Source organism: Lepisosteus oculatus, chromosome 29 (genome assembly GCF_040954835.1).
Source record: "Lepisosteus oculatus isolate fLepOcu1 chromosome 29, fLepOcu1.hap2, whole genome shotgun sequence".
NCBI lineage: Eukaryota > Metazoa > Chordata > Actinopteri > Semionotiformes > Lepisosteidae > Lepisosteus > Lepisosteus oculatus.
Window position 1 is genome coordinate 4,534,125 of NC_090724.1, and position 23,472 is coordinate 4,557,596.

Consider the following 23,472-nt stretch of genomic DNA (forward strand, 5'->3'; position numbering starts at 1 on the left):
TCAGCATACTTAATTCTTGGGTGTTGTTATTCCTAGTGAAACCTTAGGTATCCTAACTGCAGACATTTACTTACAATCTGGCCCACTGAAATGAATTCCTTTACAGCTCCTGTTTGCCCTTTTGCAGGTAAATGCTGAGCCCAAGAAGCTAAGCCATGCTGGATCCAAGCCCTCCCTCTCCGAGACCTGTAACCCATTCCCTGAGATAGCCATGAACAGCTGCAAGTACAATGGGGGTGTGGTGAGACCCCTGGGCAGCTTAGGGTCATCACGGCGCAACCTTGCGGAGCTCGACTCGGAGACGCAGCCCCTCCAGACCCTGCACAGCTCCGGACTGGAGGTGGTGGTCTCCAAGGGCAACGGAGAGGACCCCAGCAAGGCGTCCAGCGAGAGCCTGGCCAGGGAGGGGGGCAACGCGCCGCAGAAGAAGAACAAGGACATCGGCTACAAGTTGGGCCACCGGCGGGCACTCTTCGAGAAGCGCAAGCGGCTCAGCGACTACGCCTTGATCTTTGGAATGTTTGGGATTGTCGTCATGGTGACAGAAACCGAACTATCATGGGGGGTTTACTCTAAGGTAAGTAGAAGTCTCAGAGTGGGAGTTGTTGGTGGTGGGGGGGGAGATTATAGTAATATTGTGATATATATTATATATATATTCAGGTGGGCAGCTGAGTCAGCATGCGTAGGCTGCAAAGGAACAAGAAATTGGTTTATTCCATGCTGAAAAGAGAAGAAAACACAACGTTTCAGCCATGGGGCCTTCTTCAGGTGACCTCGGGTGGCCGAAACGTTGTGTTTTCTTTCTTCTCTTTTCAGCGTGGAATAAACCTTTATATTGTGACAAGTCCTAATTTTACTGAGGTGTTAGTATGAAGATATTGCTAATAATATACTTTATTTTCTACTCTGTAACAACAGCAGTCTCAAAACACTTTGTAACAGTTTCAAAAACACATCCATCCATTTTTCGAACTGCTTTTTCCAGTCTGTGGCTGCAGAGGAGCCTGTGTCTTTCCTGGCAAGAAATGGGTACAAGTACACCCTGGACATGCATGCACTCACATCAGGGCCAGTTATCCCAGAAGCCCATTAACCTGCCAGTATATCTGTGAACTGTGGGAGGAAACTGGAGCACCCAGAGGAACCCCATACAAACACCCACACGGGGAGAACATGCAAACTCCATGCAGACACCATTGGTCCACAGCTGAACCCAGGGCCCAAGCACTGTGCCACCATGCCTCCCTTAAAAAAGCACATGTTACAATAAAAATAAAAATGAAGATTACAAAACCACATATAAAAGCAAAGCAAATACTGAAGAAGTATTTCTGAAAAAGTCTTAAGTCTTGATTTAAAAACACTTAATATGGTAGAGTCCCTAGTTTTTATCTGTGGTGGATTTACATAGTTCTGAGGCAGAAAAAAGGACTAAACAATCCATACAGCCTAAACAATCGATAGGGACACATAATACAACAGAATAAACTAGCTGGAGTGCATCTAACTAACTGAAAAGGAAGATGCCTCTTATCTCCAGCCAGTCTTATCTTGTATACTGTTGTTTCACAGTTGGCAGTAAAGAAGGTTTACACTGAAACCCCTCTTCTCCAATTCATTTTTAAAAACCCAGACCTGCTGCAGGTGTATTCACACAGGTAGGATTTGAATTCACAATCCTCCTAGGTCAGATCCTGTCCCGAGTCTAGATCCTGTCACTACTACTGCGCCCTGCCAGAGGGTTTTCCTGTGGAGCTATGCCAGGCTGTCTGTGGAGTAATCTGCATTGTGAGTTAAGGACAGGTGCTTCTCTGTACACCAGTTGGCGTGAGTAAGATTGCTCATTATGCCCCATGCGTCTGTTCACTTATTTAACGTGTGAGGTGAGGAGTTTTAATGAAGTGATCTTGTGAATGTTCTTCCCTGCCTGTGATCAAATGGAACTTTGAGCACCCTTTCAATGAGAGAGACTAGATGCAAACCTTCATTGAGGCCAACAATGCTGAGCGCAAAAGCCTAGGTCTCACTGACACCCCCCACCCCCACCGGGTACTGACAGGTGAATAAATAGGCTTACTCAATTTCTTTCCACAAGGGATCTGCAAGCGTCAGTTTCAAAGCCTCCTCTCGCCTTGTCTTGATCAGCCAAGCAAAGGCTCAGGTTAGTGGGGGGAAAAACAGTAAATAAAAAGCAGAAAACTACAATGAACTTTGTGGCTGACAAACATTTTAGATCAGCTGACAGAGAATAATTCCTTCACAATAATTACACTTACACTAATATAGCTCTTTTCTGACTTCTGACACTCCACTCAAAGGACTTTACAGGTGATGGGGATCCCCTCCACCACCACCTGTGTGTAGCCCCACCTGGATGATGTGACAGCAGCCATAGTGCACCAGAACACTCCCCACACACCAGCTCTCAGTGGGGAGGAGAGAAGAGTGATGAAGCCAGTTCAGAGAGGGGGATTATTAGGAGGCCATGATTGGTGAAGGCCTGTGAGACATTTGGCCAGGACACTGGGGTAACATTCTTACTCTTTTCGAGAAACCCCTGGGATTTGTAATGACCACAGAGAGTCAGGAGCTCGGTTTTATGTCTCATCCAAAGGACAGCGTTTTACAGTGCAGTGTGCCCATCACTGTATTGGGGCATTAGGACCCACACAGACCACAGGATGAGCGCCCCCTACTGGCCCCACTAACACCTCTTCCAGCAGCAGCCTGTTTTCCCAGGGGGTCTCCCATCTAGGAACTGGCCAGGCTCACACCTGCTGAGCTCCAGTGGGCTGCCAGCTGTGAGCTGCAGGGTAGCTACTGGCTGTAACAATATCTGTGTAAAATAACCTTACTCCTCAACTTAGTGAGGCTGCTTACTGACACTCAGGGAGTTAAAATCTAAGCATAAAATAAATAAATGCCAGAAAAGCAATACAGGCTCCTAACTCTAACAGCTGTGATTTGGACTGCAGTTTCTGTCATGTATAAAATGTTCCAGTGGCCCGATTATCAGTGAAATATACCCTCTTTGCTGTTGCAGATTTCTGACAGAGGCCTGCAGTCTCCAGAGAGCCAACTAGGGGTTAATTTAATAGCCTCTGCAGAATAACATTTCTCACACCAGTGACTACAGCATGCGTGCTGCCAACGTCTAGCAGGATCTCTGCAGCTGGAGCTCCTGCACAGGCAATTATAAGCCTGTCTGGGACATGTCACTGCCCTCCAGAGTGCGTTGCTGCCACTGCGGTATTACCATGGCTGTAATCTCATGGCCAGGCAGGAACTGAACTCTCAGACGACCCGTTCACAGAATAATCACTCTGCTGTGATTGTGGGTGGCAGACTTGGCTTTGTGGGTGTAGCGCACCCTGCTAACGTGCATATATACTGTATGTGGCATTTTCTCATGGCCCTGTGTTTATTTGATTTTATTTGACTTTCTCAATAGTTTTTCTGAAGAACTAGCCAGAAGCTGCAATATTCACTTTGAGTCAGTTTTAGACAGTGCTTCCAGACCAAATGAGCCACGTTTATTAATTGAAACAAGCAAAGGTTTATTCCCTGCTGAAAAGAGAAGAAAAGAAACACAACGTTTCAGCCGTTTCATCAGGTCTCAAGCTTCTTCAGGTGTCAAGTGTCAAATGTCACCTGAAGAAGGCTCCACAGCTGAAACGTTGTTTCTTTTCTTCTCTTTTCAGCGGGGAATAAACCTTTCCAGCCTACGCATGCTGACACAGCTCCCTACTTGAACATGTTAATTAGTTGCCTTTGACCCTATCATAGGCACCCAATCTCAAGTGCTAAAGTTCTTTACAGACTGCTTCTTACTATACTGCTGAAGCAGTTTTATAGAAATAGGCCTGTTCTTTCCAGAATGAAATGCATGTTCTTTGAAATCTAATCCAAAACTGTTTGAAAAATAATGAACTTTTTATGTCTCTTTAGTTTTCAAAAACTTCTTTGGAAAGGGCAATAGGGCACTGGAATTTTGATTTATTCGTGGTAGAATTGGTTGCCTTAAAGCTTTCTAAATACAGTATAGCCCTTTAAGCACTTTAGCACGGGATCAGCTGTCTTTGAAAGCTGCCAAACTTCACCTTGTCCTGAACTTGTTGTTGCACTTAACAGAGTTGCCCTTCCAAAGAAACTGGCATCAGTTGTATTTAAACAGTTCAGCCTGAGTTAGACTGACAAAATGTGTTTTGAGATCAGCGGTCTTTGGTGTACGGAAGCGTTTTGATGGCTATAAAAGGATGTAGTGAAATCATTGAAGTTAACAGAAAGCATGAGAAATCTGAGAAACGATCCTGTTGTTTTCAGGCAAGCCGGGGGAAAGGAGAGGCTTTGATCGTACTAATTCTGATTTTACTTAATTCTTAATTGTGTGAATTGGCACAAACTAAACTTTGGAGACAGTTGTAAGCTGTTAAGTGTTTTAATTATATCAACAATTAATATGGCCCCAATTCTACCTCAGTGATAAAGTTGCGCCAAAGATCTTGGCGCCTGATTTGTATTTATTTCCAAGTTAGCTGTCTTATTTAACCTTAGTTCTTATTTCAGTACTTTACAAGCTGTAGCAGAATTTGTTATTCTGTGAGGGCTGTGCCAGTCAGGGGTCATTCACCTGGTCATGGTCTTAAAGACCTGATTTGACCCTACAGGACCAGGAGTGAGTATCACTGTTAGGTTCCAACGTCCCTTAAATACGTAACAAAACAATTAAGAGGCTCTTTCAAACAAAGACCTCCCATCTGTGGGAAACCCAGTGACTGTGAGGTCATCACCTCTAGCACGTTGACGGACAGGTGGTGTTTCAGTGTTGTGAATTGTCCCCTTGTACAACAGCTTTTGAAAGGATCGCTTTCTGGGCTCGACCGAGCCTTTAAGTTATTTAATCGGCATCAGGTTTTGAGGGCCCCAGCTGTCATGCGCTGTACTAGATTGCAGTGGGCACCACGTCAATCCTGCCCGGCTCTCGGCAGCTTTGGGGCCGATGTTGTGAGCTCCTTCAGATCTTACACTGTGATGCAAAAATGCTCGCTTTGATTTGCCGCTGAGCAGCATTAATTGAAATTGGTTCAGAGAGCTGTGCATGGAGAAACTGCAAGAAGAAGCACTGTTCAGGAGTCACTGTACTTTAAAAGAGTGTGGGAGACAGACGCTAAGTCCCCCCTCCCGCCCCTCCCTCAGGCCCTCCCTACCTCATTACTGTCGGGGACCCAGATCTAAAAGTTAAAATGATACATGGCCCGTGCTCGTGCTTCAGCGCTGGCGTCTGTGTGCCAATTTATCATCGCTGCATACAGTACGTTCTCCATAATGGAAATGAGAAGCCGAACAGGTCCCAGGAGGGATAGCGTTTAGAAGATAAATGTGGGTCTTTAAGGCATTAGCAGTCGGTGTCTTTTACAGGCTTTTGCAGGGGCCTCTGCTCTGCTGTTTCCCTTCGCTGCGCTGTTCCATGGCTCGGCGCAGTGTTGCGGAGCGCCTGTCCGCCTCCCTCTCCTCCGTGCACCTGGGCTACGGCTGTGAGCTCTCCCCCTGCTCCAGGGTGCAGGCAACCACTCCGACAAGGAGAGAGGGGCCTGTCGCACAGAGCTCTGAACGAGCATACCTTTATTATTAAAGTCCCGGCATCCCTAAGTGAGCATAAGGAATCATTTCTCCCCTATGGAACCCTGACCAAGTCAGTCCTTGGCTATTCTTGAGCTGAGCACGGATCACCCTGTAGTTAAAGCTACAGAGAAATACAGTGAGTATAGTCATTCTACAGCAATGCCAGTCTTTCTCATGCAGCCTCCTGTTTAACTTCTTTTGCTCATCTCCCTTTTTTGAACCATTATTAGCTGCACAGATTGAAAAGTGATTAATCCCTTTCTGTGTTCAGCGTCTCGTTAATTAATGGAAACCTCGCCACTGGTGAGCAGTGCTGCACGTTTGTGGACTAGATAGATTTCACTGTTCTGGTCTGCCAGACGGCTGCCGTTTCTGCCTCTCTGGGTCCTTCAACCCCTGAGGACAGCACTGTGGTCGCTTACACTCAAGGCTACTTACCGCTGCCAAGTTTTTGCTTTCAAGATCAATATTTGCTCTGTGAGACTGGTCCCATGCACAGAAGCTTTTTTATTCGGTTGTTTTTTAGAGTGTTTGTAGCAATTATCTGCCATCAAAGCTTTAGATCACTAACATCAAGAGGCAAGTTTCCATAGGGGCATCCCTGTTCTCTCGTTTCTCGATGGTTAGTGTTGTTTCTGGCTCAGCTGTTGTTTTTTTATGCTGACTGTCAACAGATACCGTAAAGGATTCATCAGATTGCAATCACAGTAAATACTAACTGGAGGTATGTTAATAATCTATCCAAATTGGCCCTGATTGACTTCCACTGTGTACGACTTGCAATGGGATTTCTTTTCCCTTGTGCAGTTTATTAGGAAGTACTGTACATGAACCGAACTCAGTATAGCCTTGGATTGCATCTTAAACAAAATGATTGTTGCTCCGAGATCTAATGTTAGAGGGACAACTATATCAATTCCCTTTCAGTTGACAAACAGGTTGAAGGGAACTAGAATCGGACGACATCAGTTTGATGTAATGTTCAGCGTAATGGAACTCCTTAATACCTTGTCCTTTCTGTGCAACATAGTAAGATGTTCATGGTGGGATTGCACCCACCTGACGATGAATAGGGTTTAATTGACTTCTAATGTAGGTTACATCTCAAGCTGGGGGTTATGTGGTCCTTCTGAGCTGGGAATATTAGTTGATGCACTCTGCCATAGTATATGGGGAGACTGGGGCTGTGGGCCCTGTCCTGTAAGGTAGTTTTTCACATAAAATTTTTCTCCATAAAATTGGGCTTCATTTCACACAGAGAGCTCCACGATGTTTATCTCGGGCGAAGAGAGGAGGGGAAGAAATGCAAAGACAAGACAAAAATCCAAATGCAAAGATTTTGTCTTCTGAGACCGCCTTTAAAAAGAGAAACAAATCTGGTTCATTCAACAACCCTTAGTATCGAATGGCTCTACTCCAGCCAGCTTTGTAGTCTGGTTTTGCCAGCTTGGTGAGAGCAGTACAACTATAGCTTAATCTTTTTTCTCTTCCTTTTTTTTCTTTCAGGAGTCTTCGTATTCATTTGCACTGAAATGCCTTATCAGCCTTTCCACTGTTATATTGCTTGGTCTCATTATAATGTACCATGCCAGAGAAATCCAGGTGAGTCAAGCTCTTTGTTACTGTGGAAATCAGATGAGGAGGGGTTGGGGGTTAAGGTCTAAACAGGCAAAGGAAATTAAAAGGGTGAATGGTAGCTGATTTTTAAGCCACATTTTCTTGCTTCTTTCATAGATTTATTACTAACCAGAACAGGTGTATTTTTATTTATATCTATGCAATTATTTGAAATCTCACGTTTATCCCCCCTAATCCGTATCCTATTGGATATTAAGAATTTTGTACAGTCAGTATAACCAAAGAGGTAGATGTCATCCATGACTTGATATAGTGCCTTTCAAAGTAAGCACCCTTCACAAAACTCTGCCCACTAAAAACGTTACGAAAATAAAAATGCATGTTAATAAATCACCACCTTTTTCAGTCTCTTCATCTTCAGAAGCATCTTCATTAGGGCAGATAAGGAATTCTAGAAATACACCATCAGTGCCATGGATTTTTTGAAAGGTCATTTATTTAATTCTGCTTATATCTGCGGTAGCAAAACATTTTTATCGTGTAAGATGAAAACATGATTTTGGACTGGTGAACAAAATTTAAAATGAATCTGGTAACTCCTTCTGAGGCTGGTCTCTCCTGAGCTTGAAAATTAACCACATGACCACATGGGCCCTTTGGGGCTCCCCTGTGCTTCATTCTCTAAAGACGTTCCTTCGGTCAGCAGCTTGACCACTTTAGTCGAGAGATGACTCATTTTAATGAAATACCCACCCAACTTGGAATTGTCCATGTTTTTTTGTAGAGATAAAATGTAGGTCTTCAGTAAAGCTAGGAGAGAATGAGACATGAGGACACTCACCTCTGAGACACCCCTCTGTAGACCCGTTCGTCTTTGGGCGCGTTGCCGTGAGAGCAGCGTGTCTCCCAGTGATGTCGTTATGAGCCTCAGGAGTCGCTGCTTGCTGGAAAGACTCGGGAAATGCCAGACTAATCCCAGCACTGCCTGGAGGTGCCATCTTTTGAGAAATCACTGTCACAGTTGACGAGATTGAATCTGTGATGGGATTCAATGGGATCCCGAACCGATCCCTGGGATTCGGTTAGTTTAGGTTACTCCTGGGCTGTGGCATTGACCATCCGTAGCCATGATTCTCCCAGCTGCAGTGCAGAGCTTGCATGGGCCACAGTGCTTGGGTGATTGGTGAGACGTACTGTATATGGCATCTTCATCCACTGCCCTAGATCAGAGTTAGGCAAGCTTGGCTTGTCTTTGTTCCCTAGCTATTAACATGAGCTGCAACACCTAGGTCAATTAAGCAATTAAGGATACTTTAGGAATGATCAAGTCCTAGCTCTGCCCTAGCTCTTGCTCTGGCTGTGAAGTGCACGTTTCGGAGGAAGATCTGGTCTGGGTTAATACAGGAGTTGCACTGGTGAGATGAGTCTGAGGTAAGAACTGGCACACCTCGATGAAGGGACAATGAAAATAAGAAGTATACGAATAGTAAATGTCAATTCTAGATTTATTAAGAGAAAAAAGAATCGCTCCTCTTCAGCTCAGGTTATTGGTAGTTTATGCTTAAAAGTGTTTGAGATTAACTTTCCTCTTTCTTTCCAAAGGACTTTTCTCTCTTGAATCCAGTTACTGCATTTCATCATGCTTAATTCTTTCATAATACTTTCAAAATTCTGTCGTAATAGCATCAAACATGGATGATATTGAGTTGATCAGTGTCTCCCGCTGAAAACAGAATGATTGATGACCACATTAAGCACAGAATTGTTAACTAATTACCATTGTTATCTGGTGATGATCTTTCATGAATTATCACTTATAAATGATACGTAAATGGTCTTTTGATTTTTTTTAATTTTGTGCTCTAATTAGTCTGGGTGTATCTAATATAAGCCTAATGCTTGATTTTCTTGTTTTACTTAGCGTTTAATGCATATTTAACTGTAATTAATTTGTATTTTCATGCTTTATTTATAGAGCATTTAAATTTCGATCAATTTATACTTTGCGTTGCTTCACAAAATGAATAGAAAATGACTGCAACAAGAGATGAAAATGTCAAAATCAATACAAATAAATTAAGGAAGACAATCCACAGTGCTAGGAGGCATTTTCACCATTTTTTAAGCAAAATGCTTTTGAAAGCAAGTGTGTTAGTGTAACTCACCACCACCACATTTTAAACTTTTGAGTTCTAGTTGCATCTCCTATTTTTTCTGTATTTTATCATACCTCTTTGTGCAACGCTTTAATTTTTCTTTCCTGCTGAAACTAGAAATGCCTTTGCGCTCTGCTGCAGACATGCGGCAGTTGTAATCAAAACAAAACACAGACCTGTAGGTGTGATTCAGTACAGGGAGGGGAGGAATATCTTCTAGCACTTTTATGAATCCAGTATTGTGTCAGTAAGTGTGGCTATAAAAACAGCTTTGACTACAGAGTAATACTGCATCACAGGGGTCGAGCAAGTCTTCTGTGTATCATTTTGCCTGTTTCACCATTGACCTGATCTGCTTCCACCAAACTCTCTGAATTGTTTTTCTGGACTGTTTTTCTGCAAAAGCACTGACCTTTGAAAATTAGGGAAAATCTCCTGGGAAAGCTGCACAAAGCAGTAGGATCCACAGCATGTAAGATCTGCAAGGCCAGGAAACTACAGAGGTTGTCGCCCGAGTCCTTTGGTGAAAGGTAACTTTGCTCTCCGCCTTGTCAGTTGTTCATGGTGGACAACGGGGCAGATGACTGGAGGATAGCCATGACATACGAGCGCATCTTCTTCATCATGCTGGAGCTGCTGGTGTGCGCCATCCACCCCATCCCAGGCCAGTACGTCTTCACCTGGACGGCCCGGCTGGCCTTCACCTACACCCCCTCGGTGGCCAACGCCGACGTGGACATCATCCTCTCCATCCCCATGTTCCTGCGGCTCTACCTGATCGGCCGCGTCATGCTGCTGCACAGCAAGCTGTTCACCGATGCCTCCTCGCGCAGCATCGGCGCCCTCAACAAGATCAACTTCAACACCCGCTTCGTCATGAAGACCCTCATGACCATCTGCCCCGGGACCGTGCTCCTCGTGTTCAGCATCTCCTCCTGGATCATCGCAGCCTGGACTGTGCGGGTCTGCGAGAGGTATGACCCTCCGGCTCTCAACTCCACTCCACTCCACATTGCATCTCTGGGACAAGCCCCCCCTTAACTTAAGGTTCTCCTTTAATGCCAGGCATTGCAAAGCTGTTGAAGCTCATCCCGTCATGTAATTTAGATCCACAAACCCTAGAAAGCCATTCCAAATCTAGTTACTGAGTATATTATTCTCCTGATATGTGTAGTTTTGTGCAGAGCAGTTGCTCATGCCTACAGCTTCTCAAGGACAACCTCAAGACATGAGATAATGCATCTCAAGAGGTTTGTTCTGGAGACTGAGATTAAGAAGTAAAACACATGTTGTCCCCTGTAGAGCTGCATCACAGAGAAGCAAAATTGCCGTCCTTGGTTTTCTTTTCTTCATTAATTTAATGAAAAAGAGAAAAAAAAACAGAATACTTTGCCTTCTAAAACAAATGACCCGTAGGAAGTCTTAGAAACCAGACGCATGCGAGAATCAAATGACTTTTGGAATGTCTTGCCAAGATGTCTTCTGTACTATTCAAAGCAAATCAGAATCAAACCTGCTTTTCTGCCCCCTCCTGGCTGTATAATGGAGGCTGGTGTATTTATCAAAGCAGGGCCTGTCTTTGTCCTCCTCAACTTCAAACACTTACAACTTTGCTATCATATTGCAACTAACAGTGTTGACTTTTCACCAATAACTTTTAGCCAAGAATAGAAAAGTTGCAGACTGCTGTGTTCTCAGAGTAATGTGTGTCTTTAGCACTTAATAGACTTCAGGTTTGTGTGTGTTTGAAGTTACCCTCTCTGAAAGGGATGGAGGTGTTTTGATAAACTGCAGAGCCCTTCAAAAGAGCATATCCTCCGCCTTCCAGGTGACACTTTTCTGCAAGAACTGATGCACCTGTTTTTCACAAACATAGGTTTACATTGGTTATTAACCTGTCCTGTCCACCTGTCCATAGTTTCTCTTTGGTACCCTGTACCTATATTAATCTCTCTAGGGAAGTAAGGAGGCTGATATTTGTCCCAGGTTTGAGGGTTTAATTGGAAGCATGCAGTAAGCTATTTTGAACACTATATCTCACTCTACTGAGAACAGTGTTTCAAGAAGGATCCAGGGTTTTGAGAAACTAACAAGGAGTGTGGGGTCAAGTCAGCCAGTTAGGCATTCTTCCTGTGACTGTCTATGCGTTTGGACAGCTCTCTGTTTTCTGCACACACACCACACTGGTTTCTAGCTATCCCAGTCCCAAAAAGCTCTGCCTCACTCTCTCTCTCTAACCCCTATTTCCTCTTTCCAACACACTGATGACTATGCAGAAGCAGCCAGAGAAGGAGTGGTTCTTCACTCACCAACTACCTAACCTAAGGATTTGGTAAAGGAACAAAGAAGAGCAAGACAAAGGTTTCTTGAGCTGAGCCAGAACATGGATATTCTGTCGCTACCTGCTTGCTCATCTTGTCAGTTTATGTTAAAATGGTACTGTTTGCACACAGAAAGGTGGTTTCAATTGCAAACACATTTTAGAAGCTCTTTCTGCTTAGGCCAAGAGATAGTGTTGGTAGCTGTGGGTGCCAATGGGCATGGCACAGCACTTAGCTTGCCCTTTACAGCAAGTGTTGCATGAATTGTGGCTGGAAGAGTTTGGTAGAAAGGAAAATGAACGGCAGAATGAGTAGGAAGAGTGATGCATTACTCATCACATCTTTAAGACATGCAGAAAGTAAGAGACAATGGAATGGGAAAATGCGGATGAAATGAGTGGCTGCTGTGAACAGCTTCTTCAGGTGTTTGGAGAGCACCTTCAGTTGGGACTCGGTCTGTGTCTGTTGTGTCTCAGCCTTTCTCACAGAGAGAGGAGAGGGGATACGAGACAGTGGCACAATGCACAAGGTGTGATGCCAGCCCTGTTTAAGGGTACGAGGGAGACAGGAGCAGAATTGTCTTTTATTTTTAAGGATTCTTTGGGAAGTACCTCACCCTCCCCTCTTCCCCCTCTCTGCCCAACTCCCGTTAGCCACAGTGCATGCTGGGAGGACGGGGATAACCTTCTTGGTAACAGTCCATCGCGTTCTAACCTGTGTGTCTATAACTCACTGTTGTGCTTTCTATTTCCCCACTATGCTGCTCCATAGGGATACCATGTGAGTCCTCGTTCCTAGCCGCGGAGAGCCATCATTGTGCACTGAGCTGGCGCCACTGCAGCTCTGAGGGGGTGGGGCCTCTAAAATGCAAAAACAAATCAATTCCAAAACGAAATGCAAAAACCTCTCTCACCTTTCCTAACGGGGGGGGGAGACGAAAAGGGCGCAGTCATATGGAAGACTCAAAGCCACTCAGAGACAACAGCAGACGACAGGGACTAGGGCTCCTTCCCCAAAGCAGTGTAAATATGGCAACATCGTGAGCGAGACAGACACGGAGATGTTATTTAGGCCGCAGTCGCTCAAACTCGTAAATGTCAGAATCCGCGCAGCACTTTGAACCGAGCGGCTCTACGTCAGTCAGTCCTGGGGGGAGGGGGCCGTGTAGAACAGAGCAGTTCCTTGATGCCACCTTCACAGGCACTGCTCGAGGATAGAGCTTTTTTTAAGAAGCAGCGTTCACACAGTAATTATAAATCCTAACAGTGCTGACTATTTAAAGATCTCCTTTTAAGGCCTCCTGAGTTACAGTCTCCTTGCTTTGCGCCAGTTTTAATATGTGTTGCATTCCCTCTGACCTTTCCTTCCCTGTGACGACCAGTCCAGCACTCTGCCGTTAATCATATTATGTTGTTTAACCTGATCGAAGAGGTGGAATGCATATCGGGGGTTTTTTCTGCAGCAAATAATGGAGGAAGTCACACTGCTAGAATGGGTTGTTTTTTTTTCAGAAAAAGCCGATTTCAAGACGTAAAGGATTTTGTCGCTTGTGGAAGCTTGTGATATATACTTAAAAATGCTGTTTAGATATCAGGGAGAGGTGACCCAGTAACTGTCCGATAGACATCGTAGATGGATTTCATTTGTTTAATATACTGTAGCATGATTTACTTAAGGCAAGAAAGTACAGCTGGAGGATTGAAACAAAAGAAAAGAATGAAAGGGTGAACAGGTACAGGGGGATGAAACATGAGGTCTCATTTGTTTATTCCTACTGTGATAAAGTAGGCTTTTTCGAATGACAGGCCCTGCAGTAATGAACTTCTAGAGAGGGATGGAGTGTTTCGCTGTAGGACAGGCTCAGTGCACAGAGAGAGACCGGTGAAGGGGAGGTCTTAACCCAGATTGACAGAAGAGGATTGGTGTAGTGCATCACTGTGGGTAAACACTGAAACAGCCTTCCTGTTTGTCACTCTTCATCTTTGGGAAGAGCTGCCTGTTCAACAGCACTCTCATGTTTTCAATAGGCCACTGCACTCCACTGTAATCTCCCACTCAAGATGCTGAGATGAATCTCCCAACAACGATGTGTGCGATTAGACGCGAATGGAATCTCAGGAATCCTGGCCCAGGAAAGGGAAAATTCAAGGCACGTTTGGTAGGGATCCAGTGATAGGCAGCCAGAGTCTGGAGATAGTTGTATGCAAAAGTTTGGGCACCCCTGGCCAAATGACATGTTTTGTTGATTTTCTAATTGAAAAGAAGTTAACACAGCCTCAGCAGCGAACAAACGGAAACTTGACATATTTCTGCAAATTTTAATGCACAGTTACTATTTATTTGCTGAATTTAGCAGATTGAAAAAAAATAAACAGTAAATGTGGCAATGTGCAAACGTTTCGGCACCCTATCAGTCAGTTCTTAGTAACACCCCCTCACAGCCTCCAAACTTTTCCTGTAGCCAGCTAACAGTCTTTCTATTCTTGCTTTAGGAATTTTTTCCCACTCTTCCTTGCAGAACGCTTCTAGTTCAGAAATATTCTTAGGTCGTCTTGCATGCACTGCATGTTTGAGATCTGCCCACAGATATTCAATAATATTCAAGTCTGGGGACTGTGAAGGCTACTTGAAAAACCTTAATCTTTCATTTCTTGAAGATGATTGATTTTGAGGTATGTTTTAGATCATTGTCTTGTTGTAATATCCAACCTCTTTTCAGCTTCAGTTTCTTCACTGACTGTGGGACATTAGCTTCCAGAATGTGTTGATAATAGAATGCATTCTTCCCTCTACCCACACAATATTTCCTGTGCCACTGGCTGCCACACAACCCCAAAGCATAACAGATCCACCCTCCATGCTTAACAGTTGGCAAGGTGTTCTTTTCTTCAAATGCTTCTCCTTTTTTTTTCCAAACATACCTTTGGTGGTTGTAGCCAAAGAGTTCCATTTTTACTTCATCAGACCACGGCACTTGGTTCCAGAACGCCTCTGGCTTATCTAAGTGTTGTGTTGCATGCTTCAGACATTGACTTTTGTGGTGAGATGGCAGGTAAGGCTTCCTTCTGATGACTCTTCCATGCAGATCATGTTTGTGCAAGTGGGCCAGTGCACCACTACTCCCATGTCAGTTAAGCCTTCCCTTAGCTGCAGGTCCTGTAGGTCCTTTGCAGTGCTATGGGGGTTTTGCTTTGCATTCCTGAGCAGTCTACGAGCAGTTCTATCTGAGATTTTTCTTGGTCTTCCAGATTGTGTCTTGACTTCAACAGTTCCCCTTAACTTCCATTCCTTAATGACATTTCAGACAGTGGAAACTGCAAGAAGGAAGCGTTTAGATATCTTTTTATAGCCTTCCCCTGCTTTGTAAGAGTCAATTATCTTTATTTTCTGATCCTCAGTCAGCTGCTTAGAGGAGCCCATGGTTGTTGAGTGTAAGCACAACACCCTGAGAGGTTCGAAGGCCTAACGAGTCAATTAAGTTCCAAAACCTTACAAAAAAAATAACAGTAGTGGATAAACACATTCACCGTTTTATTTTTTGTTACTTTCAGCACATAAATAGTAACAGTGCGTTATAATTTGCAGAAATGTGTCAAGTTTACGTTTGTTCGCTGCAGAGGTTGGGTTAACTTCTTTTCACTTAGAAAATCAACAAAACATACAATTTGGCAAAGGGAGCCCAAACCCTTTGCAAAAAACTAAATCAGCTCTTCAGGCAACTTCCACTCCGTTTCAAGTTTCTTTTTACTTCCTTTCTCCGGGCTCATGCTCCATAAACACTACCTACCCTTCCCTCTCATATACAATATAAAGCAGGCAACTGTCCAAAAACATTTCTTTACTTTGCACTTCCTGTTCAAAGAGAACGCTTCAAGGACACTTGCATGCTTAAAAACTGATACCAGCCACTCTGGAGGGTTTGAACTGTCAAGGACCTCTGGTTTGTGGATTTAGCAATCACTAAGCTCTGGCGAAACCTGATATGACAACTTGACACCATTTTTGACTCCTCCAAAAAGCTCTTGCTATGCACCTTGCAGCTTAGCTTACCAGATGGGTTGAGGATTTGCTTCTGCCAGGGAGATTAGAAGGATTGAGTTGCAGAAAAGCAGCCCTGGCTATCAAGCACATATACAGTAGCTAGCTAATGAAGATGTAACCTGTTGCACTCTGTCTCTTTATTTGCAGCCAGGAATGTTTTGGGCACAGTTCACTTTCCCGTTCCAACTTTTATAAAGCTATACAAAAAAATGTGTTTATGTGTTGATTAAAATCTTTCTCTCTTTTTCCTTAACCGTCTTAATTTTTGCAGTTACCATCGCTTGTATTAGAACTGCAAATGTGTTAAAGGGAAATCGAACACCCAGTTTTGTGCATGCCATAAGCCCCTTCCCTCACCACTTTCAAGATGCCCTAAACAACACCAGATCACTTCCCAGAGGGAGTTTTATTCCTACAATAAGTGTTCTGAACAGAATCTTTTTTTTTCCTACTCTCTCAATTTTGAGGTCAGCAGGAAGAGACAGAGGTCGTTTTAGAGCCCTCTAGCTAATGAGCCTTTGAATAAAATAATGAACCATGAAATTTGATGTTTGAATGCTGGGTTTATGGATATCTCATGTATAGAACGGAGTATAGTCTTTATTGCAGAAAATTCAGTAGCTTTTAGGTCGGAGAGGTGGAGTTTCAAATACAGAAAGGTCACAGCTGATCTCGCTTGATTGTTCTAGTCTCCTTTCTGTCCTAGAAATTAGTCATGTCAGCGTTGTGCTGATTTAACGCATTCAGGTCAAGAACTGAAATCATGCGCATTAAACCCCTGTCCCACCTCTGATGGAAGCCTAGTTGAGACACAGACACAGAAGTGAAGATCACTTTGCGTCTGCTAGTCTCTGCTCTCTGCGTAGTCAGAGGATTTGTGGCCCCTATTGCTTACAGTCTTCAGAATGCAGGTTTAAAATCATTTTAAGCAAGAACCTTGTAGTGATTGAAATAAGCCCTCAGGGTGACAAGAAATCACATTTTTAGAAAGAAAAACTCAACCTTTGCACAATGCATAAGCACCAAATTAGCTTTCCACTATTTAACATGTTAATCTATTAACATGTGACTGATGTTGTAACTTAATATTATTTATTGTAGGATGGGGTTAGGAGTATAATAGTAAAAAAAGAGGTATAAGGATGGACATTCCTAATATTGTTGAGTAAGTAGCAATGGATAATATTTTTAATCTGCCTTCTTTACTCTCCATGCACAAATGAAATAGTCCGTTTGTGTTTGAACAAAAGCAGATGAGTTGTTGGCTCTTTGATTCCTTTTTTTGTTTTACTTTGCTTCAACCTTGCAGTGACATATTACTTACCTCAGATTTATGCCACTGCTGACTGATGTGCTGATATTGTCAGCAAGATGCAAAGTTGATGAAGTAAAACTGTTTGGAGTCCATAGTTTAAGAATTGCGCGGACGCTGTGTTTACTTGTGGTTTGTTCCACTATGTCTTTCACATGATTCTGAGTGTTTTGGGTTTATGTTTCTGTCCATTCACGGAGAACCATAATCTGTGGAACAAGATATTTCAAAGCCAAGTGCAAGGAGGTGAAAGAAAATGTCGCACAGTTTGCAGGAGCCCAGAAACCATGTGTCATTCTGTCACCCTTCCTGACATTTGGCCTTGAGAAATCTTTTCAGAAACGCTATTAAGGAACGTGGAAAAATGGCATTTTAGGCAGAACGGGACCAGAGGAGTAAAACTACGTAAACCAGTACCTCTAACTAGAAATCATGCTCTGCAAATCATATGAACTACTGTGTCTAACAAACACAGAGGAGCGTCAAAAGGAGTATGTAAAATGCAAAGTTACCAGCAGCAAGACCTGTAGCTTCTTGGACTTAGAAGGAAATCTGTATCAGAACACTCAGCAGATGATTTCCAGAAATCTGTTCATCTTACTATTTCCACACACACAGCACTGACTGGCTGCTTTACGTATGTCTGAAGAGTGCAGGAGCTGTATGGTAATTAAACACGGTGTTCACAAGGCCAGGAATGCGTGTCGAAGTGGTCCACAGTTTTGAAGCAGCGCTTTAGGAGGCAGACTGAAGACTTACATGCACATGCAGGCAGGCAGAGAGGAAGACGTACTGCAGCCAGCTGGCTGTGTAAGGCTGCTTGGGGGAATGGGCTGTGAAGACAGTTAAACGAGCTCCCTCCTGGGGCTTTGGCAAGCTGGGGAGGATGGGGTGGGGGGCATGAGGGTCTAGCCTCGAACTGTCCAACATTCCTAGCAAGGTTTGGTCATCAGTCCAAGACATACAAGCGTTCTGTTCCTTTTTTGGGTACACATTCAAGATCTTCACTGCACATCGCCCTGAGTCATACCGGAGGTTTATCAACTGGGTCGAAAGGGACAGTCGTTAGGGTTATTTATTCTGCCTTACTGGGCTTCCCTTGAGTTTTTGGCAATCAAGCCACATATAATAACAATGATGGTGATCATTGGAATGATGCCATTAATTGATACTGTAGTGACTCCAAAAGAGTCGGAAAATACAGATGAAAGCAAAGGTCCTGAGGCGTCTAATTGGAAAATCCTGTTGGATTGGAGTGTTCTTGATGCGACAAACCCCTAGTCTTGTTATTTCCAATCGAAGGTGGTGCCAGCTCTCTTCCATCCCATGCCTGTGTACAGTATATTGAGAGCATAAAACACAGTAGATGGACTTTTCTTGCTGCAGTCTCTTGGTAAACGGATTAGTGGTAACAGAAGCTCTAGCAAGTGATGTGCTTGGACTTAATCAAATTTAACTAAGTGGTAAATAACTAGATGTGATGGAAAATACTACAGAAATGTCATTATAATCCATGTTATAACAACGTCTGTAAATAAATAGGCTCCAGTGTATAAACATTTGTACGAAACAGTTTCCAACATCCTATTGATCCACTTAGATGAGTTAGATTATCTCCAGAATCTGATGCAGTTTGCGTCCATGGAGTTGTGACTTAGTCATGAAGTCCATAGAATATTCTGGAGCTCTTTACTTTTAAGTCATTTTTTTAGTGCAATGCATAGCATTCATGTCCACGAACCAACCACACGCTGCTGCTTCATGGAAAATTGCCTTCCAACAACTTTTGCTCCAATTTGCCCGTTACAGTTATACAGCACGAAATGACTTGAGAACATGCCCCCTCTCACTGCACCGCTCCAACTTCAGTGTCTTGAGACATTGTCATTGCTGGGAATATCAGAGCACGTGCAATTCAGATGGTTCTTGTGCTTAAGATGCAAAAGCATGAACCTGATGAGTTAATTTAACGGTAAGAGATGATTGAATGGAGTTGTTATGTTGGATAATTTCTCAATGGTCCAGATAAGGTACAGGCTCTGGTCCAGAAGAATCAGGGAAAAGACAGAGTTTTTCCTCCAAGCCCTGCCCTAAACACTTTTTTAATGTGTTTGTGTCCTCATTGGCTTTCACTCTGTACCTCAGGGCAGGCTTTTGTGGAAAATGGCTAAGAGCCCCATCAGCACCCTAGTGATTCCATGTAATCACTCCTGTACAAGTATGGAGTTTCACCAGGTTGGCCTGTATTTCTTCATAGGGCCCATTCAGCGTCCTCGGGCAGTTTCATGAAAATACACTATCGACTCCTGCAAGTCCACCAACACCTCTGTTCACCTCTGCTAATTAATAACAAACCTTTTTTCAATCAAATAAGTCAATTGCTGAAAAGAAAAAGAAATAATTTGCTTACAGAGGTGACTGGCAAATGTCCATTTACACAGCAGCATATTCTACTGGAGTAACCTGAGTGAAGCACTTTGTTAAGGGTTCTACCCACCAGTTACACATCCAGAACCCTAACCACTACTCCACACTGCTGACATTTAGCTCTTAATCAGACTCTGTGTGTGTTTCAAACTAAACTTTTTTTAATGCTCACAGGGACTTCTGACCAGAGCTCCTGATGAGCTGATGTCCCCAGAGCTGAAAGGCTAGTGCACTAATTCTCCACTCGCCTCTATATGCACATCGATCTTCACAGCGGTTAATAATTGAAACTTTAAGAACTCAGCAGCAGGACCAGATGTCTTGCTGAGACCTGAATGCTATTTGGTGTTCTAGTCACAGCAACACAACCAGACACATGTTAATACAACATATTGCATTCATAGTATTTATATCCGCATAGAGTATTAACAAGCTGATCTTTCCAAAGCAAGAAAGGAAATTACCATTGGTGATTAAACCCATTTGCCACTGCTTTTGAAAGGAGTAAGAACTGCTTTGAAAAGACACCTGCAGTTCAAAAGGGCTGCATTATAAATATCTTCAATCGGGAGACACTTTAGCCTTTAGCCTTTGGACACTTTACACACTCCGCTGAGCACTGTCCCTAGGGCACACAATATTCAGATTTCACATCGTATCACAGCTGCACTATCAGTGCCTGCCACCAGGCAGCTCATTCCTCCGCAAGGCCACATTCTTGAAGAATATATATGTTGATAAAGATTGTAGGTGAAGGACCACTTGAACATATTGCTATCCTGTGTTTTCCTGGAATTTAAACCGTAGAGCGTGATCTTGTTTGATTCTGTTTTTCACTTTCCTTGCTCTCAATATACTGTCTTTTCTTAGCATGCAGGCCGAGGAGTTTTTTTGTCGCTAGCATGATATCTACTGCTTTTGCATGTCAGACTGGGGGTGTCCTCCACAAAGACCTATATGACCAAAGACAGTCATTTTTCCATGGGCACCAGTCTCTTGAGATCTGAGCATGCCTTCAGAACACAAGTGGAGTGCAGTCTGAATCCTAATGACAGACAGATGGGTTTGGATGTGATCACATCATGGACCCATTTCTGAGAGTGAGCTGTCTGGGAGGCATACACGGGGGGAGAAACAATTGCCTGTGCCCATTTGAAGAACGTGAGCTTCAGTAGGCATCCATTCTGAGTCATCTGATGTAGAAGGCTATTTTGCACATGATTAAATGAGAACACCAAGTGAGCACTTTGGAAGTAACTAACAGTTGGGCACTCCCACATGTGATGATTGGTCAAAACCTTAAAACATGCCTTGATGTTGTGCAAGACTTCCAGACTGGGTAAAGCAGTTGTTCTTCCAATGACATGCCCTCCAAGACAGGTCATTAACAATAACAAGAGAAGCTCATGAGATCAGGATTGTCCTGTCCATCCTGGACTCTGAGTCACTAAAACACAACTAATATTTTGGGGTTTGACTAATGTCCTGTTCAAGGAAAAGAATTAGTTGTGATAAATGATTGTTATGCTGTGCCATCCATTTACCGGACCTTGCTAGTTTCTGAACAGAAGACACAATAATTCATGTTTATTTTGTAATTGTTTTGCTCCAACACTTCTCACATCTTGCAACTACGCAGTTTTACCACTCTTGTTCTCTTGATTCTCTTAGGCAAAATACCATCTGCATTTTCCACAGTTGGTGGGAGGTCAAGTGCACATCATGTCACCTGAGGATGATACAGATGCTGTCTGAGATGTGGAGCAGTTAGACTTTCTTTATTCCACATTTGTGTTTCCTTACTACAAGGACAAAACCACATTCACTGACATTAAGTGGATTACCTCAAAGCTCAATGCACCTCCTTCTATGTCCATTAGCAAGAGGCAAATTAGTTGCTAGGTCGCTCCCAGTGACTTGGTAGACCATAATTAGATCAATCAGAGTTTTTTCTCCAGGTTTTCTGCAGCAAATGATTGAAACATACCACACAAACAGTAGGATTCTAGGACCCTCTGTTTCCCTCCAGATAATACAAAACATCATGCTCAGATTACCTCAATCCTTGATGAAGATATATCTGACAATTCTATATTTTCTATATATAATTCCATATTCTATACAATCCCCACACTTTAGATATTTTTTTTATGATCACGCTCACCGGAAAGCTAATGGGTTAATGATCAAATTGGGGCCCAAGGTCACGCATGCAAGTTAATCAATGAAGAGGTTCGTACCTCTGGGATTCTGCGATTAAAGCTAAGCCAGTTGCATTCAATGCAAAGATGCTTTCCAAACACATCATCTTTTATCTCAGATCTCAGAGAAAACAATCACTAATGCAAATACTTGACTTGATTTTAGTGCTCAATGCAGCCTATTGATTTTGGCAGAACTTCCTAATGAGGACTTTTTGGCATGTTGCATCACTATAGCAGTATTTTTTTTTAATCAGGGCAAGACTGCAGTACATTTCTGCAAAGCAACAGATGCCTTGAAATTCTGATTGGGCTGTTTCCTTTCAAACCTCTCGGAAAGGAAATTAAAACAGAAGGGAAGGGTGAGATTAGAATCTGATTATGCAGCAAAAGCACCTAATCACTTTCCCGTTAAAAAAAACACACACATCCCTAGAAAAGTTTGATGAAGATTACAGTCTGTGTTATAGCAGTGCTGTGACAACATATATTGATTTTTTATGTTCAAATACATTTTAAAGTTCACTCAATAACCTTTTCACAAGGGTCACAGTATACAGTATATAATGCAGGACAGGTTTCACGTGATATTGTAATTACTTTTGCTCTAAAAATACCTGTGCCATACAGTGAGCCCATTACAGTCAGCACAATATAAATATTTCAATCATAAATAACAGCAAGGGACAATCTCATGTGTTTGTGCTTAACGTGAAGATGATAATATTTTCCTTCACATTCATTGCGAAGATAAAAACATAACCGCATTATTTCCATTGAGTTGAGTGCCATCGTCAGATAAATCAATGGACCTTTATTTTATAGTTTGTTCAGATCGTAAACATAGAACAAGGCTGTGCACACATTTTGGAGTTCAATTCCGTTTTCACTTTCTGCTGAATTCCAGCTGTTTTATGATGCAGCTCTCTAACAGTGATGCAGTATTTCCTAGGAAAGAATATGATACAGTATGTTAGTAAGGTCCTCTGATATACCCTCCCGCTGATCCGTTCATCTTTTGATAAACCTCATACACCATAGTGCTCGACAGGAGAGCTACCTCTGACAGGAGGGGCTGCACGGCTCTTGCTGACATCACTGCAAGCCCAGCCCTGCCCACAGCAATGCACAGCCAACTGTGCACTGATGCACACTGAATCTGCCACATGCAGATAGTGACCCAGGCTTCAAACTTGCAAGTGAGCATTTACTGATTGAGTCGATCAATAACCCTCCAGCCTCTATTCTATAGTTCAGAGGTGCAGAATGCAGAAACCTACTGTTCAGGAAGGGTAAGGGCATTTAGATTATAAACTAAACTGTTGGTTTTCAGAGGAAATACTGTATCTGAGACTGACTGTTTGCACTGACTTTAGTCACTGCTGAAAATTACTTGGGGAACTAGTCAGAGTTACAGTAGCTAGTGACATAAGTCTTAGACAACACTCATAGAAAATTACTTTTTTGGATAACACTCAGGCGCACAAGTACATGTTTTGATGAGGAAAAGCATATGTTAGAGTTTATAAAAAAGTTATTTAGTCTCATTTTTCTCACACCTTTTAAACAGGGCAAAGAATTATTCATTTTTATCATGATGACCTACAGTATATGGTAATAGTTTGTACATCATAAGACATGTTTGCCATTACTGGATATAAGCTGAGTAGTGTTGCTAGTTTGTCAGTCATAATGTTTAATACTAGAATGATATCAAACATATGTTAAGTATTTATTTGTTGAATAAACCCAGCAAGTATGGGTTACACATTCACTAGTGTTAAACACAGGTCATCTGTCATAAAGAACTA

The 23,472-nt window shown here is 42.9% G+C and overlaps 1 protein-coding gene across 2 annotated transcripts in view; it reads left to right on the forward strand.

The window, feature by feature from the left end:
• kcnn1a (potassium intermediate/small conductance calcium-activated channel, subfamily N, member 1a) overlaps positions 1-23,472 on the forward strand; it is a 70,846-nt gene that overhangs the window by 26,935 nt on the left and 20,439 nt on the right. For both annotated transcript variants that reach the window (XM_006639815.3, XM_069186035.1), the window contains exons 2-4: positions 128-577; positions 7,132-7,227; positions 9,915-10,333. In XM_006639815.3, the coding sequence (XP_006639878.2) occupies positions 128-577; positions 7,132-7,227; positions 9,915-10,333 (965 nt within the window). The remainder of the gene's footprint in view (positions 1-127; positions 578-7,131; positions 7,228-9,914; positions 10,334-23,472) is intronic.